The 19,911-nt window shown below is 43.7% G+C and overlaps 1 protein-coding gene across 1 annotated transcript; it reads left to right on the top strand.

The window, feature by feature from the left end:
* The first annotated feature begins 781 nt into the window (after window positions 1–781).
* Window positions 782–16,044, top strand: LOC148042748 (pancreatic secretory granule membrane major glycoprotein GP2-like). The gene is made up of 9 exons (XM_087729288.1): window positions 782–799; window positions 1,321–1,387; window positions 5,674–5,841; window positions 7,312–7,517; window positions 8,864–9,021; window positions 10,622–10,867; window positions 12,451–12,610; window positions 14,766–14,901; window positions 15,953–16,044. Exons 1-9 carry the CDS (start codon window positions 782–784, stop codon window positions 16,042–16,044), a joined length of 1,251 nt encoding a protein of 416 aa, XP_087585414.1.
* The last annotated feature ends 3,867 nt before the right edge of the window (window positions 16,045–19,911 follow it).

Raw genomic sequence — 19,911 nt, 5'->3', positions numbered from 1 at the left:
TCTTAACCATTCTGCCTACACCCCCATCAATGTGATTAAGGTGATTGTTTGTAGTTCCCTGTGCTCTAAAAATACATAAAATTAATTTTGGAACCTGTAGTTAATTTCTCTACCCAAAATGTTTTGCACTAAATATAGTCACTTAAAGACAGAAGAGAATCCCCCCCTCCCAATTCTCTTCACGGTGGCTGTGTTTGAATGGCACTCTGAACTACAAACCAGGTAACTATTACTGTGGTAGGAATGTCAACAGTGAAGACTGCTTATGGTTCAGTGTGTCCCAAGCATGCAGGAAACTCTTGAGCTGAATAAGCCAAGGTTCTCTTAACCATGGATGGGTGTGTTTTTGAAGGACAGCTGATGAATATCTTTTGAAGGAAGAGGGGGGGGAACTGTCATTCTTGGAAGTGTGAATGAACTGAAGGGTCACCCTTAGTGAGGAAAGTTCTCAGTTGCACAAATATTCAAGAGGAAGGACCTCCAACCTCCACCATGCCCACAGCAGAGTCCTCTGCTCAAAGGAGTCAAGAAAAGTTAAGATGGCAGCCATTCAAAGTCCGCCCATTTTAAGTAAGTCATTTGCACTCAGCACCTTAAAAAAGAGGGAGGGGCTTAAGTCACATGACTATGGCCACCATCTCAATTTTTTTAACCTCCCCCCCCATCTCTGGCTCGCTACCTGCAGTTCAAGGTGAATGCACTTTGGGCTTAGAGCGATCCATCTTTTGGGAAGCAAATTCAGCCTGTGGGAAGAAAACTATGAAGGTAAGGCAGGTAGAAGATGCAACAAGATATAAAGGTGAGTATAGAAATCACTGAAGGAGTCTTTGGCCTCTGGGTTCATTCTTAATTCCATCCCTTTTCAGTTGCAGATACTTCATCTGCATTAAAAAAAAACATTAAATAAAATTAGAGCTCAAATAAATATATTTTTAAATATTTTCTGAGCATATCCACCCACATGGGTAAAATTGCAAATAAAAAAATGAATTTCTTTGATTATGAATGGGGGTTGCTTTGCTGCAGCTTTGCATCCAGTTGGGATTATGTGTGTGGCATCACCCCAAGATTATGGGGCACCCTTAAAAGATTAAGATTGCAGAAATGGGGAGACTTTGCCTGAACCTAGAAGCTCAACTGGGTTGGACTTGATTAGATAGAAGAGCATCAAGAGAAGACTTAGGGAAGCTGGGGGGAAAAGAGTGCTAGAAGATTCCGATGGAAAAGTTTTCTATACTGTTACCAAAGCTTCACAGAAGAACCCGGGAATTTATTTGAAGGAGCCTTGACCTTGATAGCTCCCCCTCTTTCTTCTTTCAGGAGATGATGATGAAGTTCTGCCTTATATTTTCAATTCTCTTCTTCCCTGCGATTGAGAGCTCTGAATGTAAGTTCTTTTGGTTTCCTGCTGGGAAAAAGCTGGCTAGAGGGCAGGGTGGGCGAACCTCCAGCTGCCTCTGGAGTCTACCCCCTTGGGTGTTTCTCCTTTAGGCTATTCCTGAGAAGAAGCAAGACCAGGAGTATTAGCTCTGTACTGTGGAGTTAGGTTAGCAGGATTTTGCAATTAACAGGATCTTTGCAGTCTGAGAAACTAGGGAGGGTCTAAATGAGCTCCTTGCCCCACACACCACCCAGCTGTGGGCCATGCCATCTCTTATCTGACCGTTCTCTTAGCATTGTCTCTTGGCTCCGTCTCCAAGGTTTTTCTCACCCAGAGACACATAACCTGGTTCTCCAGAAGGACACATGAAAAACAAATGGTCTTTCAGTTGTACATCTAAATCGTTACCTTTATTAACGTCATTGTTCATCAGAGATTAAATGCATGCAATTCACGCTCTCCGCCACTTAAGACCACAAGCAACTCCAAGATCTCTGTTGCTAGGTGAGATATTTGCTAAGTGAGGTTTGCCCCATTTTACAACCTTCCTTGCCAGAGTTGCTAAGCAAATCAACTTTGTTAAGTTGTTAAGTCCCCTGGTTGTTAAGTGAATCTGGCTTTGCCATTGCTTGTCAGAAGGTTGCAAAGGGTGGTCCATCACCCCGGGACACGGCAGCTGTTGTAAATATGAATCAGTTGCCAAGTGTCTGAATTTTGATCATGTGACCATGGGGATGCTGCAATGGTCATAAGTGTGGGAAACGGTCATAAGTCCCTTTCTTCAGGGCTGTTGTAACTTTGAACGGTCGCTAAATGAACTGTTGCAACTTGAGGACTACCTGTAGTAGGAGATTCCACAGATCCTGCAAGCTCAGAATTAGATGTCTGTTTTCTGTTACAAATCTAACTTTGCCAAGGGCAACGTGACTTTAGCAACTAGGTGTCATAGTCCATCATCCAGGGATCTCTCTGGGATCCCTCTAGATCAGTGTTTCTCAACCTTGGCAACTTGAAGATGTCTGGACTTCAATTCCCAGAATTCCCCAGCCAGCATTCGCTGGCTGGGGAATTTGGGAGTTGAAGTCCGGACATCTTCAAGTTGCCAAGGTTGAGAAACACTGCTCTAGATTCAATTCTAGAATTCTCCAGCCAGGAAGGGCACTGCAAAGGAACTTCTATGGAGATTCTCCATCCTCCATGGTTGTGTTGTCCCCAAAACTTGGCTCCTGCTTGATGTCGAAGGTGATAAGTCACCGGACACAAGGTGTGATACAGAATTATACTTTTATTTTTGTACCAAGATATAAGGAGCCCGGTTTGAAAAGCTAAGCAAGGGCCCAGATTAGGATCTTACAGCAGTTTTTATAGTCAAGGGATGGTGGCATTCAACCCTTTGCCCTTCCCCTAATAATGCATGCATAACAGATAATATTGATTGGTTATTTGGACTTCAGCCCCCCTAAACCCTTACACTCGTTATGTTAAATAGCTAAATGTAGTGTCACCTATTTTTCACCCCAGGTCACAGGTATCTTGCAAAGTGTGCCACCTTCTATGTGGTTTTGGGGTTTTTTCTTATAAGCGAGCTATTCTTGTTCCTAATATCCTAGCTAGTGGTTTTAAGGTGCCAACTTCTGTCTCGCTGTTAATGTGCAGCCCCCCCCCTTCCTATTGCAGAGCAGAATAAAAAAAACAGTTTTATCTGAGGCAGCCCCCTGCGACCCCCCTCCTTCTGCAGAGAAAAGTAAAAGCAGTTTAAAACTTTTGTCTGAGGCAGCAACGCCCCCCCCCCTCTTCAGTGAGAGAGACAGGAAAGAAGCAACGCTCTTAATTGTGAAGGCAAAGAAATGAAGACAAGAGAAAATGTTTTATCAGAATTCATACTCCTCACTCTCATGTCCATTCCATCCATCCACCTGGGTCTTATCGCCACATATGACCCTTCCTCTGATCCCTAGGGCCACATCTGGACATACTTTCCATCATCTGATCCTTCAGTTGTCCCAAAGATGCTTCCCCCCACCCCACCCCACCCCCGCCAAGAGGCAACTGGACTGTCTGGTTTTTCTTTGAAGACGTTTTGCTTCTCATCCAAGAAGCTTCTTCAGCTCTGACTGAAGAATTCCACGCTCCACCATCCAGTCCAGGGGTGGGTTGCTCCTGGACTTACTGCCGGTTCGGTGCATGCGTGCACATTTGCACAAAAGTAGGTCTGTGCATGCGCAAAATGTTAAAAAAAGGGAGGGGAAATTAAATTTGTGCAATTATAATTTTTCTGTGCATGCACAGGACTGAAAATCAAGATGGTGGCCCCGTAGGAGAACCGGTTCGGGGGCGTGGCAGGCCTGGGTCGCTGCTGGTTCCAGCGACTCGGGTCTCCAAGTTACTACTACAGTTAAGTCAGAACCGGTCCAAACCATTAGAAACCCACCTCTGATCCAGTCAGAGCTGAAGAAGCTTCCTGGTTGAGAAGCAAAACGTCCTCAAAGAAAAAAACAAGAAAGTCTTGGGGAAAAAGCATCTTTGGGATTGCAAAGCAATGGGAAACCTACTATAAAATTTGAAGAGTCTCTCTTGTAAGCTGTCCTGAGCCTTGGTGGAAGAGAAGATGATATAGGAGCAAAATAACTAATCAAATCCTCAGTGTTGTTTATAATAGCGGCAGCCAACTTTTCGGACACCAGGGATGTGTTCCATGGGGACAGGTTTTCCATGGGCTGGAGAGGGTGTGGTTTTGCATGCTGCCTGCATCCCACGGATGGGGCTTTGCTTGTTTGCACGGCCTGGTTTCTGGCTTGTGGCGGCCCGCTGCTGGTCCATGGACTGGAGGTTGGGGCCAGTAGTGAAATTCAAACATTTTTACTACTGGTTCTGTAGGCATGGCTTGGTGGGCATGGCAAGAGAAGGATGCTGCAAAATCCCCATTCCCTCTCCACTCTGAGGCCCGCCAAAGGTGGCATTTGCTGGTTCTCCGAACTACTCAAAATTTCCACTACCCGTTCTCCAGAACCTGTCAGAACCTGCTGAATTTCACCCCTGGTTGCATCCCCCTCTATTTATAACATCCATCTACCTTGTGGCAAGTTTGCAGTGGAGATAGCGTGAGGCTTGCAGACATGGGCTGCATAAGAGGAAGGGCCACTAGATGGCAACAAAGCAACACAGAAAACAGTAACTCTGCTGCCATCTAGTGTTTGGAGCTGTGCAGCTGTTTCTGGTGCCTCCAAATGCACAGGAATTATGCATACCTAGCACAAAGTTGGGGTGCACATGATGGGGAGCAGAGGTGGCATTCAGCAGGTTCTAACCAGTTCTGGAGAACCGGTAGTGGAAATTTTGAGTAGCAAATACCACCTCTGGCTGGCCCCGCCCCATCTATTTTCTGTCTCCCGAGCCCCAGCTGATTGGGAGGAAATGGGGATTCTGCAGTGTCCTTCCCCTGCCACACCCTCCAAGCCACGCCCATAGAACCAATAGTAAAAAATTTAAATCCCACCACTGATGGGGAAGATATTTTTAAAAGACTTCCAAGAATTGCCCTAAAGTGAGACGGAGCCAGCAATAAATAACAGGTGCAGAGAAACTGAGATTGTTTGGTTTGGTTTTTGGTTTTATTATTATTTATAGGCTGCCCTTTTCCCTGAGGGGACTCAGGGCGGCTTACAATATATAGGGAGGGGAGTACAAGACAGTAAGACATAAAACAATACATAAGTAAAAATAGTACACAACATTCATCATTCGGGTGGGGATGGATTACGATCTTTATCCCCAGGCCTGACAGGATAGCCAGGTCTTGAGGGCTGTGCGGAAGGTCTGGACGGTGGTGAGAGTACGAATCTCCACGGGGAGATCGTTCCAAAGGGTCGGAGCTACTACTGAAAAAGCTCTCCTCCGTGTAGTTGCCAGTCGACACTGACTGGCGGATGGAACTCGGAGGAGGCCTAATCTGTGCGATCTAATAGGTCGTAAGGAGGTAATTGGCAGGAGGCGGTCTCTCAAGTACGCAGATCCACTACCATGAAGGGCTTTATGGGTGGTAAGTAGCACCTTGAAGCGCACCCGGAGATCAACAGGTAGCCAGCGCAGCTCACAGAGGATAGGTGTTATGTGGGCGAACCGAGGTGCACCCACGATCACTCGCGCGGCCGCATTCTGGACTAGCTGAAGTCGCCGGGTGCTCTTCAAGGGCAGCCCCATGTAGAGCACGTTGCACGTTGTTGGGGCAGAAGGGTGAAAGTAGGGTTTTTTCTGTGGGTGACCAACCATCTGATGGATCCCTTCTGTTCTAGATCACCTGACGGAGCTCCGTAAAGCCAGCGGAGAGGAAGCGGTGAGGCTTCGCAGGACTTTGGGACCCTGCCTCCCAAACCCCTGTTTTCACCAGGGAGTGTGTAGGGTGGTAGACAACAGTGCAAACTGCACTTGTAAGACCGGCTTTACGGGACGATTCTGTAAAGGTAAGACACATCTGCCCCAGGGGTGGGGTTCCGACTGCTGCTACTGCCGGTTTGCTCAGGGATGCGCTTCACGCGCCCGCATGCTTGGTGCACACTACAGGCACAGGCACAGTACTAAAAAAAAACTTCTGTGCATGTGCAGAAGCAAAAGACAAGATGATGGCTCCTACAGCAGTGCTGAAAGAACCAGTTCAGGGGCGTGGCAGGCCAAGTTACTACCTATTTAGCCCAACTGGTTCATACCACTAGGAACCCACCTCTGATCTGCTCCAGGGGTTGCAAAGACCTACAGATTTCCCATGTTCAGAAGGAATTTTCTTAACTTAGAAGCTTTGGGAGTTATTCTATTTTTTTTTTAATGTTTCCCAAGAAACACTTAATTGATCTTGAGGGGGCCAGATGAATGAAAAGGCCTGGAGACTAAAACATGTGAAGAACGGTTTCAGGAACTGGGTTTGGCTAGTCTAAAGAAAGCAAGAATTAGGGGTGACATGATAGGAGTATTGCAATATTTGAGGGCTGCCACAAAGAAGAGGGGGTCAAATTATTCTCCAAAGCACCGGAGGGCAGGACAAGAAACAATGGGTGGAAACTAATCAAGGAGAGAAGCAACCTGGGATTAAGGAGAAACATCTATTCCTAGCTTCACAGAAGGAGTAAACCATAGTTTACCCAGCATGCTATAAGCCTGGTAAGGCCACACCTGGAATACTGCAACCAATTTTACTCCCAAAAAGATGTTGAGAATTTGGAAAAAGTGCAGAGAAGAGCAACTAAGATGATCAAAGGCCTGGAGACTAAAACATACGAAGAACGGCTGCAGGATTTGGGTTTGGCTAGTCTAGAGAAAAGAAGAATTAGGGGTGACATGATAGCAGTATTTGAGGGGCTGGCACAAAGAAGAGGAGGTCAAGTTATTCTCCAAAGCACCTGAGGGCAGGACAAGAAACAATGGTTGGAAACTCCTCAAAGAGAGAAGCTAGAACTAAGGAGAAATATCTTAATAATGAGGACAATTAACCAATGGAACAGTTTGCCTCCAGAAGTCGTGGGTGCTCCATCACTGGAGGTTTTTAAGAAGAGACTAGACAGTCATTTTCCCCGAATGGTATGGGGGGGTCTCCTGCTTGTTTAGAGGGTTGGTCTAGATCAGTGTTTCTCAACCTTGTCAACTTGAAGATGCCTGGACTTCAACTCCCAGAATTCCCCAGCCAGCTAAGTGGCCTTGGTGCCCCGTTTCGTCTGCACCAGGAAGGGCGAGGTTCGCGCCGTTTAAAAGTCTAGTCCAGTGTTTCTCAACCTTGGCAACTTGAAGATGTCTGGACTTCAATTCCCAGAATTCCCCAGCCAGCATTCGCTGGCTGGGGAATTCTGGGAGTTGAAGTCCAGACATCTTCAAGTTGCCAAGGTTGAGAAACACTGGTCTAGATGACCTCCAACTCCCCTTCCAACCTTGTTCTTCTGTTAAAGATATGGAGGTGAAACTCCTGTGCGAGGAGGAGTACATGAAGATGCTGGTGAGGAAGGAAGTGTTTGAGACCCTGAGAGTCCCCCTGAGATCCGTCCACCTGAAGAATAGTTCCTGCGCTGTTTCTGAGCAAGAGGAGGATGGAGAAAGCTTCTTCGGAGCCAAGTTGACAGGCGAAAACCACACAGCCTGCGGGTCAGAGATCAAGGTAAGGGGGGGGGGAGTATATAGGCACAGTAGGGAGTCCTCAACTTACATCCACAATTGAGCCCAAAATTGTTCTTGCTAAGCGAGACAAAGGCTGAGAGGGTTTTGCCCCATTATACGACCTTTCTTGCCACAGTGGTAAAGTGAATCACTGAAGTTAAGTTAATAACACAGTTATTAAGTAAATGTGGATTACTCGTTGACTTTGCTCATCAAAAGGTTGCAAAAAGTGATCACGTGACCCTGGGATACTGCCACCCTCATAAATACATGCCAGTTGCCAACTTTCTGTATTTTGATCATGTGTCCATGGGGAATGTTGCAATAATCATGAGTTGCTTCATTCAGTGGCGTTGTAACTTTGAACAGTCACTAAATGAATGGTTGTAAGTCAAGGACTACCTATAGTACTACCACAACTGCTGTAATGAAATGAGTTGTTAGATGACCAGGTTCAATATTATTCCTTTTTTTTTTTGTCATTACCCAAACCTGTCTTCTCCAATTGACTTTGTTTGTTGGAAGCCAGCTGGGAAGGTAATAAACAGAGATCATGTGACCCTATTTTGCGGCCTGTCGGCCACTAGCCCCTCCAGCAGCTGAATCAGAGGAAGAGGAGGAGGAGGAGGAGGAGGAGGAGGAGGAGGAGGAGGAGGAGGAGGAGGAGGAGGCAGCGTGGGAATCAGGGTCAGCATCAAGGCAGCCTGAGAGCTCCGAGGGGGAAGAGGGAATGGAGCTGTTAGAAATAGAGACAGAGGTGGAGCCTGGGCTGTCCATCAGCCCTCAGATGGAGACTCAACAGCTCCCAGGTCTGATGGTGGCTGATGAGGAAGAAGAGGAACAGCTGAGTCCAGTACTTGATGCATAGATGAGCAGGAGGCAGAGGAGAGGAGAGCAGTGGAAATCTATGGGCCGGTCCTTGGGACAGAAGAGCCACTGCTGCTAGCGAAGCCACACCTTAGCTTAGGGATAAAAGGCAGGGTGTAGAGATGAATAGATGTGGCAGACAACTATTCATCTCCCAGCCGGACAGATGTTAGTCTGCGGTGAGAGGGAAACTTTTTGCCGGGGCTCCTAATAAATCACTGAAGCAATGAATCACTGCTTCAACCACAGAGGGTTGTCGTGTTTGCAAAGCTGGGTCAGAATACTCCTGAATGCTGCAATTGTTGTATATAACTGCTCCCAAATTGTGATCGTGGGAAGGTTGCAATGATCATAAGCGTAAGGACTAATCATATGAGCTCATCCAATTTAGAAATGGCCACTTCTGGTGTATGGATTACTGAAGTCTTCGCCCACAATTCTGATCTTGGCCCTTAATCTAGTTTCTGGTCCTTTTTGCAGGTCAACGGTTCTCACGTGTCTTACGACAATGTGATCAAGTCAGACCGGGAGGATAACGGTGTGATCACCAGGAGCAATGTGATTCTCATACATTTCTCCTGCATCTATGCCTACAAGCGTGTCATCAGCTTGCAATATTCACTGAAGGCTACGGACACGTATGTTGTAGCTTGGGTTACTCTAAGCATTCCCTTTAACTACCTCTCTGTTGTCTTAGGTTAGGATGGCTATGCTAGTTTTAGGCCATTCTGTAGGCTGGCAAGCTGCATTTCAACAGACGAAGCAGCGAGCTTTGGCACCCATCCTATGTTATATGGAGATAACCATGGTCAAAAGAGATGCTAGGTTTGGCCATGGCCGACAACCTGATGATAGATGCCATGTTAGATCAAATCTCCAACAGGTTCAGCTAGAAAGGACCCCTTCCTAAAACTCCAAGATACTGAACAGTATGGCTTGGCATAGAATAATTGACAATAGGTTTATTACTATTTCAAAAGCAATAGATTCCATATCTCCAAGGGCTAGAAGCAGGAGTGGGCTTCTACGAGTTCACCCAGGGTGGGGAGAACCCGTAGCTAAAGTCAAGTGGGGCATAAGGATCATTTAGGACAAGGCTGTCACCCAGTTTAGCAAAGGGGGGGGGGAAGTCCTGATACATCACATGATGACGACGTGACAATGTGAGTTTGACACCCTGATGTAGGACCTGATCAGGTGTAGGCTGGGAAGTGAGTAGCTGGTGAAGCGGTAGGATAAAAATGAGAATTACGCAGCACAATTATTATTATTCATTTGATTGAGTGAGTGAGTGAGTGAGTGAGTACTCTCAAGGCCATAACTATGCTTTGTTTTTGTGTGCAATGTACATATTTTATTTACACCCTGTCCCAGATACCTTTTAGCATAAAATAAAGGTGTTTCCCTTTTACCAGGTATATACAATAGTTTGATGTTAAGTGCATCTCATCAATTTGTTTTATTGTGTTTTCAGTCTTCCTGCTGTTGATTATTAGTTGCATGTTAATTGCTTTACTTCTTTGGATAGGCATTTAGAAACAATTGGAGTTTGGAGGAATTCAGAGGAAGTAGAATAGAAAAAAATAAGGGATAGTTGTAAGAAGTTGAAGAACGAAATCTTTCTCTTGAATTCCAGCAGCATATTTCTGCTGGCATGAAATTGACCAATCTGTCATCGAAACAGAAGTCAAAAATAGAAGTCAAAAACTGAATAGGTACCATCGACTTCACATGGATAATTTAGGAGAACAATAGCTTAGCCCAAGAGGTCTCCATATTTGGCAACTTTAAGACTTGTGGAACTTCAACTCCCAGGATTCCTCACCAGCATGACTTAGAAACTCATTCCCTCCTCATATAGACCAGGGGTCAGCAATCGGCAGCTCTGCTCTTTCATCCTTTTGCTGTGGCTCCCTGTCACTCACAATGTGCCTCACAACTGCCAATGTGCGACATACGCTGGCCCATGATTTATTGAGGTTTTCAACACCCAGTAGGTCAACCATGGATAAATCCAAGGAAAGATAAGTTTCAGAAGAAAACAGAATGTTTAATTCAACTACATATGCTAGTATTATAGCCGCTCAGGAAATAGTCAAGTGGAGGAAGGTTTTTGTGGCTCCCGGTGTTTTTTCTGTGGGAAACGGGTCCAAATGGCTCTTTAAGTGTTTAAGGTTGCCAACTCCTGAAATAGACAGACAGACAGATTGATTGATGGGAGACATCTCTATTTCCTAGGTTTGTGCAATTTTCAGTCAAAGAAGGGGACTTCACCGTAACCATGGGCCTCTACGAGAGTGCCAGCTTCAAGAAGCCCCACATCCAGCATCCGCTGTCGCTTCTCATGTCGGACACCCTCTACGTCCTCCTGCAGATAGAAGGGCAAGACCAGGTGAAGTACTTCTTCCTAAGTGTGGAGGACTGCTGGGGCACCCCAACAAATGACCCCGATGACAGCACAAAGCATTACCTCATCATGAAGGGGTAAGCGGCGAGGTTGGGTTTCTCTCTAGGAAGAGCCAGAGCGATGGAAAGTGGGGACAATTATTTGAGGTCATTTAGAAATCAGAGATCTCTTTGGATGGATGGATGGATGGATGGATGGATGGATGGATGGATGGATAGATAGATAGATAGATAGATAGATAGATAGATAGATAGATAGATAGATAGATAGATAGATAGATAGATAGATAGATAGCTGTACAAGTAGTCCTTGAGTTACAACCATTCATTTGGTAACCATTAAAACTTACAATGACACACAAAAAAAGTGACTTATGATCGGTTTTTGCACTTAAGATTGTTGCAGCATCTGTGATCCGTCAAATGATTAGAATTTGGATGCCTGGCAAGTATTTATTTATGAAATTTATGAAATTTCTTTGATACCCATCCCATTTCCAATGAATCTGGGATCAAATGAAAAATCAAAATTAGATTCTGCCTAGTCATACTCCACTCCATATCAAGGATGGAGCCATAGAGGTGGCCAACAGTATTAATTATCTGGGGGATACAGATAACTAACCCTCTGGATTGGTCTCGCCACATGTCATCTTTAGTGAAGTGTGCAAATCAGCACCTGCATTTCCTGCATTGGGTCAGAAGAGCACATCTTTCTCCTTCTGTCCTGGCCCCTTTTTCAGAGGCACGATTGAGAACATTTTAACGAAATGCATCATTGTTTGGTTTGATGGTGGCAGCACCTCAGATAGAAAGTCCCTACAGAGAGCGGTGAGGACAACCAAGAAGCTTCCCATTACTCGAGACTTATATGTGCTATGTGCTTAGAGACCCCACACACCCACTTTATGGTCTGTTTCTGTTGCTCCCCTCTGGGGGGAGATTTTGAAGTATTTCTAGCAGGACTACCAGACTCTGTAGCAGATTTGTTCCCTAGGCCATCCATCCATCTGGTAAACTTGCAAGATTCGGTTTTCTCACCATGTACATGTATACATTAGACTGGGTTGTTTCTCTGTGTCATATGTGGGTATATGCATAATTTTGTATTCATTTATTTTTATTCATTTATTTTTATTCATTTATTTTTATCCATTGATTTATCCATTGATTTATCCATTCATTTATTCATTCATTTATCCATTTATTCATTTATCCATTTATTTATCCATTCATTTATCCATTTATTTATTCATTGATTGATTCATTGATTTATCCATTGATTTATCCATTGGTTTATCCATTGATTTATCCATTGATTTATCCATTGATATATCCATTTACTTATTGATTCATTGATTTTTCCATTGATTTATTCATTTTTATTCATTTTTATTCATTCATTTATCCATTTATTTATTCATTCATCTATCCATTTATTGATCCATTTATTTATTTATTCATGTCATATTTATGTAGTGTATATTGGAGGGGTGACCCTTTGAGAGCTGCATGCAATGAAATTTCATTCTAATATATGCCGATTAGTTTACATTCAAAGTGGCAATAAAGTGATTCTAAGTCTAAGTTAATCTGGGAGTTATTCTATGCTTTGAGTGCTGGTGGGAAGGGCAGCTTAAGGAAGCCTTGATCTCTTCCAGGTGTCCACACGACAAGACGCTGGAGTTCATCAATGTCATCGGAACCAGCACGGTGGCAAAATTTAGCTTTCAGATGTTCCAGTTCAAGAACCTGTCCGAGGTCTTCCTGCACTGCCAAGTCCGTCTCTGCATTCCAGCTAACCAGGAGCCCTGCGTCAAGGTGAACCTGCATCTCTTGCGCATGGCTACGCCATGCTGGGCACTTCTTTGTATCTTATTGGGGCTTGAACGGCTCATTTATGTGCATTCCCGGAGACTCCGGAGAAAGGGTTGGAATCCCTGGGAAGAAGGCAGAGCTTTCGGGAATCCTTGAATCAAAACCATAATGAAACCAGGAATTATGGTCATCCATCGTGCCGATCATTAATAGCGATAACAATAGCACTTAGACTTATATACCACTTTGCAGGCCTCTCTAAGCGGTTCACAGAGTCAGCCTATTTGCCCCCAACAATCTGGGTCCTTGCTTTACCCACCTTGGAAGGACGGAAGGCTGAGTCGACCTTGAGCCGGTCAGGATCGAACGGCTGGCTGTGGGCAGAGTTAGCCTGCAATACTGCATTATAACAGGAAGGAAGGAAGGAAGGAAGGAAGGAAGGGAGGGAGGGAGGGAGGGAGGGAAGGAAGGAAGGAAGGGAGGGAGGGAGGGAGGAAGGAAGGTATCAATGGCACTTAGACTTATATATCATTTTACAGTGGTTTCCAGCTCTCTCTAAGCAGTTTACAAAGTCACCCTATTTGCCCCCAACAATCTGGGCCCCCTTTTACCCACCTCGGAAGGATGGAAGGCTGAGTCAACCTTGAGCCAGTCAGAATCGAACTGCTGGCTGTGGGCAGAGCTAGCCTGCAATACTGCATTATAACAGGAAGGAAGGAAGAAAGGAAGGGAGGGAGGGAGGGAGGGAGGGAGGGAAGGAAGGGAGGGAGGGAGGGAGGAAGGTATCAATGGCACTTAGACTTATATATCATTTTACAGTGGTTTCCAGCCCTCTCTATGCCGTTTACAGAGTCAGCCTATTTGCCCCCAACAATCTGGGCCCTCCTTTTACCCACCTTGGAAGGCTGGAAGGCTGAGTCAACATTGAGCTGGTCAGGATTGAACTGCTGGCTGTGGGCACAGTTAGCCTACAATACTGCATTCTAACCACTGGGAAGGAAGGAAGGAAGTTAGGAAGGAAGGAAGGAAGGAAGGAAGGAAGTTAGGAAGGAAGGAAGATAGATAGATAGATAGATAGATGATAGGTAGATAGGTAGGTAGGTAGGTAGGTAGGTAGGTAGGTAGGTAGATATCAATAGCACCTAGACTTATATACTGCTTCACAGTGAAAGGCTGAGTCAACCTTGAGCCTTGTGAGTTTTGAACTGCTGAACTGTAGCAGGCAGTCAACTGAAGTAGAAGACACAACCACCTACTGGCATTCATTTGCAGTTCCAATAAATCTCCAATAACATTACACCTTTATGACATGTTCTAAAATTAATTCGGTTAAGTAAGATATCTAAGCATTTCTCCCCCTCCCCCCCGTAACACACCTGTATGTATCATTAAATATTGTCCATTAACATTTCATTGTTATTATTGTAGTTAACTAAAGGTTATTTACTGATTATCACACCTCTCCTCTCCAGGCCCACACAATATTATAACTTTATAACTGTCTTTAAATATAACCGTCATGTAATCATCTTTTGTGTCCCCCTGAACTAGCAAAGTCACTCAACAACCATGTTGCTAACTTAACATCTGCAACGATTAAAAACTGTGGCAAGGTTGGTTGTAAAAGGTGGCAAATTCACTTAACAACTGTCTGGCTTAGCAACAGAAGTGTTGGCCTCGTAAGTAGAGGACTACCTGTCATTTCTGCAGATGATTTGGGTTACAGGGGCAGAAAAAAAAACCTCACGACAGTGCCAGTTTTATTTGGAGCCAGTGTTTTATAAGCCTGCCAGGTGGCTCAGTGACTAAGACATTGAGCTTATCGATCAGAAAGATCGGCAGTTCGGCGGTTCGAATCCCTAGTATAGGTCTCCTGCATGAATTAGATGACCTCCAAGGTCCCTTCCAACTATGTTACTATTAACTGTTTATTCCAGTCTAATTTGTTCCAATTGAGAAAGGCTATTTTTAGTACACGGATTACAGTACCTATATCTCCTTGTTGGTTGGGGACGATGGGATTTCTACGCCTGCCCGTTGGCTAGTGGCCTACATGTTGGGTTTGCAAAGCAAGCTTCATGATTGACCATTAGCTCCACCATTTGTAGGGGCTTCTGTTGAGCGCCAACTTACTTCTTCTTTTTTCGTTGGGTGACAGCAATGTCCCATCAAGCAGAGGAACAAGAGGCAGCTGGAGGATGAGTACATGAAGGTGGTCTCCTACGGACCCATTGTGTTCGCAGCCCCCTCACACTTGGAAACCCGGAACGCCAATGACCAGCCATCTTTCTGGGGTATGGCACCCTCTTCAGTTTGATGCCCCTGGGATTCCACTTGAAGTTTTCAACACCCAATGCCCTGGGATGGCCATTCTTTTGCAGCCCGTTGGGGTTGGAGAGAAGGAGGGGGGGTGACTTAAGGAATAGCATATCGGCTGCCTTCCTCTCTGAAAGGACTTAAGACCCAGTTTTTATTTTTAATGGCCCCTGAATTCTCCCACCCAAAACATAAACTGAAAAATTATCAGCATCCCCACCCATATCTCCAGTGGATCTGAAAAACCAATTTTAAAAAAAGAGCATAGGATTGCTTTCATAAATTATCTGGGCCATTCTTTGGAAGCAAGATTTTCAGTTTCTAAACAGACTGATGTAATGTGTCCTCCCTCCTATCTTCCTCCTTCTCTCTCTGTCTTTATGTCTTTCTGTCTCTGTCTCTCTCCCCCTCCCTCCCTCCCATCCGTCCATCTATCCATCTATCTTCTATCTTCTCTCTGTCTATCTTCTATCTGTGTCTATCTACTATCTGTCTGTCTGTCTCTCTGTCTGTCTAATCTATCTATTCATCTACCTTCTGTCTGTCTGTCTATCTATCCATCCATCCATCCACTCGTCGTCAATCCATCATCTATCATCTATATCTCGCGCTATCCCTATATCTATCTATCCAACCATCATCCATCCATCATCTATCTATTCTATCTATCTATCTATCTATCTATCTATCTATCTATCTATCTATCTTCTATCTGTCTGTATCTATCTATCTTCTTTCTATCTATCTTCTATCTGTCTGTCTGTTCGTCTATCCATCCATCCATCCATTATCTATCTATCTATCTATCTATCTATCTATCTATCTATCTATCTATCTATCTATCTTCTGTCTATCATCTATCTATCCATCCTCCATACATCCATCATATCTCCCCTCCATTATTTCTTTTCCTTTCCCTTCCTTTCTTCTCCCTTCTTTCCCTCTCTCCTCCTCTCTGTCTTTCTTTCTCTCATTCTCTGCCTCTCTCCCCATCTCTCCTCTTCTCTACTGCCTCCCTTCTCATTCCAGGTTCGCAGGTGTGGGTCCCAGGTGTGATGGCCGTGGTAGCCTTCATTGCAATCGTCATCTTCATAGCTGTTGTGAAAATCATGAAGAAGTGAGCAGCTTCTGCAAGAGCAGACTTCCAAATAAATCTATCATTGCAGTTCATGCCAGGGCCAGTTTGCCATTTTCTCTCCTAAAAGAGAGTTTCCAACAACTGCCGGGCTGAAAAGTGTAGAGTGTTTTCCTACTAGTTCTCCTTCAATTGCATGAAATTGGTTTCCAAGCTTCCTTTAAGGCAGGGGCCTCCAACCGTGGCAACTTTAAGACTTATGGACTTCAACTCCCAGAGCTGAAGTCCACTTCTAGCAGTTGAAGTCCACATGTCTTAACGTTGGCAAGGTTGGAGACCTCTGCTTTAAGGAATAGGGGAATTTTGGAGAACTCCTCTCAGGTCAAAGTTCGTGATCTTGCCCTCAATGAATGAACACATCCCTCAGAGCGCAAGCATCTTGTCATCTCACTGGTGATCTACAGGCTCTCTGGCTTCCAATAGATCCTCCTGAGAGATCTCTTCCCCGGTGGCTTTTCCAGACTGGAAAGTAGGATCAGCCAGGGATGCTGCAGGCCAGTGAGAGGACATGGATGAAAAAAATAGCAGCCTCAGCCGTCTCCCTCTTTTTCCTTTCTGTTAAAAGCAAGTTCCAGTGCATCATAGAGAAATCTGAAACAAATTCTCAAATGTTCTGAGAACAGAGAAAAACGGAAGGGGAGAAAAACTGAAGAAATTCAAAATGTGATTAAAACAAAATTCAGCATAGTGTTATCTCTGATGCACAAGCTGGCTTTTGGGAACCACTAAAGCCACAATATGACGATAAATATTGGCGTCTTCTGACTTCTGCTCTTGCCAGCCTATTTTTTTTCTTTCTTATTTTCTTTTTCTTTTTTTTTCTTTTCTCTCTTTTTTTTTTTAAACCCATGTTTTGGGTTTTAAAAAAGGGTTAAATGAAAGAGATGTTTTGCAGGAAGCACAAACTTCATGACATTATCTTGGTTTAAGAAGAATGCCTCTCGGCCACCTGCTAGACCTCAAAGCTGTTGAAATGTGCTTGGTAGTTCAAGCAAAAATAGAATAGAAAACAGCTAGGGGAAGCTGTGGGGAGAAAGCCAGGGAGAAACCAGACCCACTTATTTTCTGAAAAAGAGCATGTTAACCTTGGTTCTCCTTTCCATGGCCAATCCTTGGTCCAAGGCTCATGGTAACACTCTCAAAATGTGGCAGCTGCCCACCCCCAAGATATGTTATCCTGTTGAAGCTTTTATCCCTCCAAGTTTGCAAAAAGGAATCAACTGAAGCTTCATTCAGCAGTTGGAATCTGACCTTGGAGTCCAGTTTCTACCCACAATGTGCAATGTGCAAACTTTGAAATAGTTGCCTGTAAAAAAAAAATGGAGCATTTAACCTTGTTAGTGTGCTGACACACACCACAAGAATTCTAATTTAACTTTATGAAAACGGGCCTTCTCATGCCCTAACACAGTGTTTCTCAACTTTGGCAACTTTAAGATGGGTGGACTTCAATCCCCAGAATTCCCCAACCAGCATGCATGCTGGGGAATTCTTGAGTGTTGAAGTCCACCCGTCTTAAAGTTGAATTCTGGGAGTTGAAGTCCACATAAAATATCCTGAAATGGCCAAGGTTGTGAAACACTGCTCCAGCATATCTTTTTGCTAGGATTCCTATTAATGATGTTGGATTTTTTTCTTTTTTTGTTAGCTGCTGTGGTTGATGTGTATCAGCAGTGTGCAAAGATTTAAATAAATAAATACAATTTGGATCAACCCACCATTTCTCATTTACTTCAATTCAGTTGCTTAATCACATCCTATTCGTCTATACTTCCTTGGCTTACCTTCCTTTTCTCTATTGCCTCCTCTCTTCTCTGTTGAATCATAAAATTATAGGTTTGGAAAGAACCTTAAAAGTTGGGTTAGGGTTAGAGTTTTAGTCCCACCTCCAGTGTAAAGCAGGTGATCTTATACCAGACAAATGGCTGTCCCATTTCTTCTTGAAAACCTCCGGTGATGAATCACCCAAACTTCTGGACCACAGCAAAACTGTTCCATTGATTAATTGTTCTCATTGCTAAGAAATTTTCCTTAGTTCTAAGTTCAATGATCTCTCTTTAATGAACACTGGTTACTTCTTGGCCTGGTTTTAAGTACTCTGGAGAATAAATTGATCCCTTTTTCCCTGTGGCAGCCCTTCAAGTACTGGAAGATGAGCAGCATATAAATTTGATAAATAATAATTAAGATGCATGTATCCTCTAAGCCTTCCCTTCATGAGACAGACATACCTTCTAGATTCCTTTAGCTGGTCATAGGATTTAGCTTCCAACCTCCTTTTTAAACCCTATTTTTATAGCATTTCTCTGCACTGCTTCTGCAGTAGGGCTTCAGCATATTTTGTTTTAACTCTGCTGACCAGAACCGGATGTAATATTTTAAATGTACCTCACCAGTGTGGTATAAAGCAGTACTATCATTTCTCGTAATCTTCACACTACTTTTCTGTTGAATGCAACTGAGAATCACATTGTCTGTTCTGGCAGCTGCAGTGGTTTACAGCATCAGCTTCTTGCCCCTCACAATTTGGGTCCTCATTTTACCCACTTCGGAAGGATGGAGTCAACCCTGAGCTGGTCAGGATTGAACTGCTGGCAGTGGACAGAGTTAGCCTGCAATACTGTATTCTAACCACTGTGCATCATGGATGGATGGATGGATGGGCAGTAGACTTATATACTACTTCACAGTGCTTTACAGTCCCTCTAAATGGTTTACAGGGTCAGCCTATTGCCCCTCTCCCAACAATCTGGGCCCTCATTTTACTAACCTCAGAAGAGTCAACCTTGAGCGGGTCAGGATTGAACTCCTGGCAGTGGGCAGTCAGCCTGCAATACTGCATTCTAGCCACAGCTATAATAAACATATATAAAAGTGTAAAAGTAGTAAGATTAATAATAATAAAAGATAGACAACATTGAAATTCAAAAACCCTGTTAATAAACTATTATTGTAATCAACGTATAGAAATTGTACCATGGTTTCAATCCCAAATCATTCCAAACATTAACCCTAATTGGTCCTAGATTAAATATCCACATTTGTTTCTTAATACAATCTCAATAGAATAGGAATAGGAATAGGAATAGAATAGGGAATAGTAGAATAGAATAGAATAGAATAGAATAGAATAGAACAGAACAGAGTAGAATAGAATAGAATAGAATAGAATAGAATTCAATTCTTTATTGGCCAAGTGTGATTGGACACACAAGGAATTTGTCTTTGGTATTTGTCATAGGGTACAAATAACCAATCAGGAAACAATATAAATATAAATTGTAAGGATACAAGCAACAACGTTACAGTCCTGCAGTCATAAGTGGGAGGAGATGGGTCATAGGAATGAAGAGAAGACTAATAATAATAGTAATGCAGATTTAGTGAATGTTTTGACAATGTTGAGAGAATTATTTGTTTAGCAGAGTGATGGTGTTGATTGCTGATTGATTAAATACAATAAGTCCAATCTCCAAAGCCAATCTATCTCCCCCTTGCCCACAAAACAGATAAGATTGTTCCTCAATTAAATGTAATAAGTCCATTTCCCACTCTCTTTCAAGCCCCTTTAAAAAGACTCATTTGCCACTTATCCACCCAGAGAGTTCTCTGCTATTATATAAAAATGCAGGGTTGAGCTTCAGGAAAGTGTATCAAATTGACTCTGTTATTTCTGAGTCCATTTTTCTTCCCAGCCAATTTACTGGGCTCTGAATATTTTCCACGTCTGTGTTGTTTCTGAGTCCATATTTCTTCCCCACGTGTCTACTGCTTTGAAAAGAAGTTCCTTTTGTCTGTTTAAAGTCTTTAAGGTCAGTTTCTTCAGAATATTTTCCATGGCCTTTAGTAGTTT

The sequence above is a fragment of the Thamnophis sirtalis genome, unplaced genomic scaffold (genome assembly GCF_051295495.1).
Source record: "Thamnophis sirtalis isolate CommonGarterSnake01/CBP01778 unplaced genomic scaffold, rThaSir2_p1.2 scaffold_14, whole genome shotgun sequence".
NCBI classification, from domain to species: Eukaryota; Metazoa; Chordata; class Lepidosauria; order Squamata; family Natricidae; genus Thamnophis; species Thamnophis sirtalis.
Note: the sequence above shows the minus strand (reverse complement) of the source record. Positions and strands in the feature narration are given on the sequence as shown.

Coding starts and splice junctions, on each gene's coding strand:
- LOC148042748 (XM_087729288.1), top strand. Junction 5,842..7,311: donor TACGGGACGATTCTGTAAAG/GTAAGACACATC, acceptor CTTCTGTTAAAG/ATATGGAGGTGAAACTCCTG. Junction 10,868..12,450: donor CATTACCTCATCATGAAGGG/GTAAGCGGCGAG, acceptor GATCTCTTCCAG/GTGTCCACACGACAAGACGC.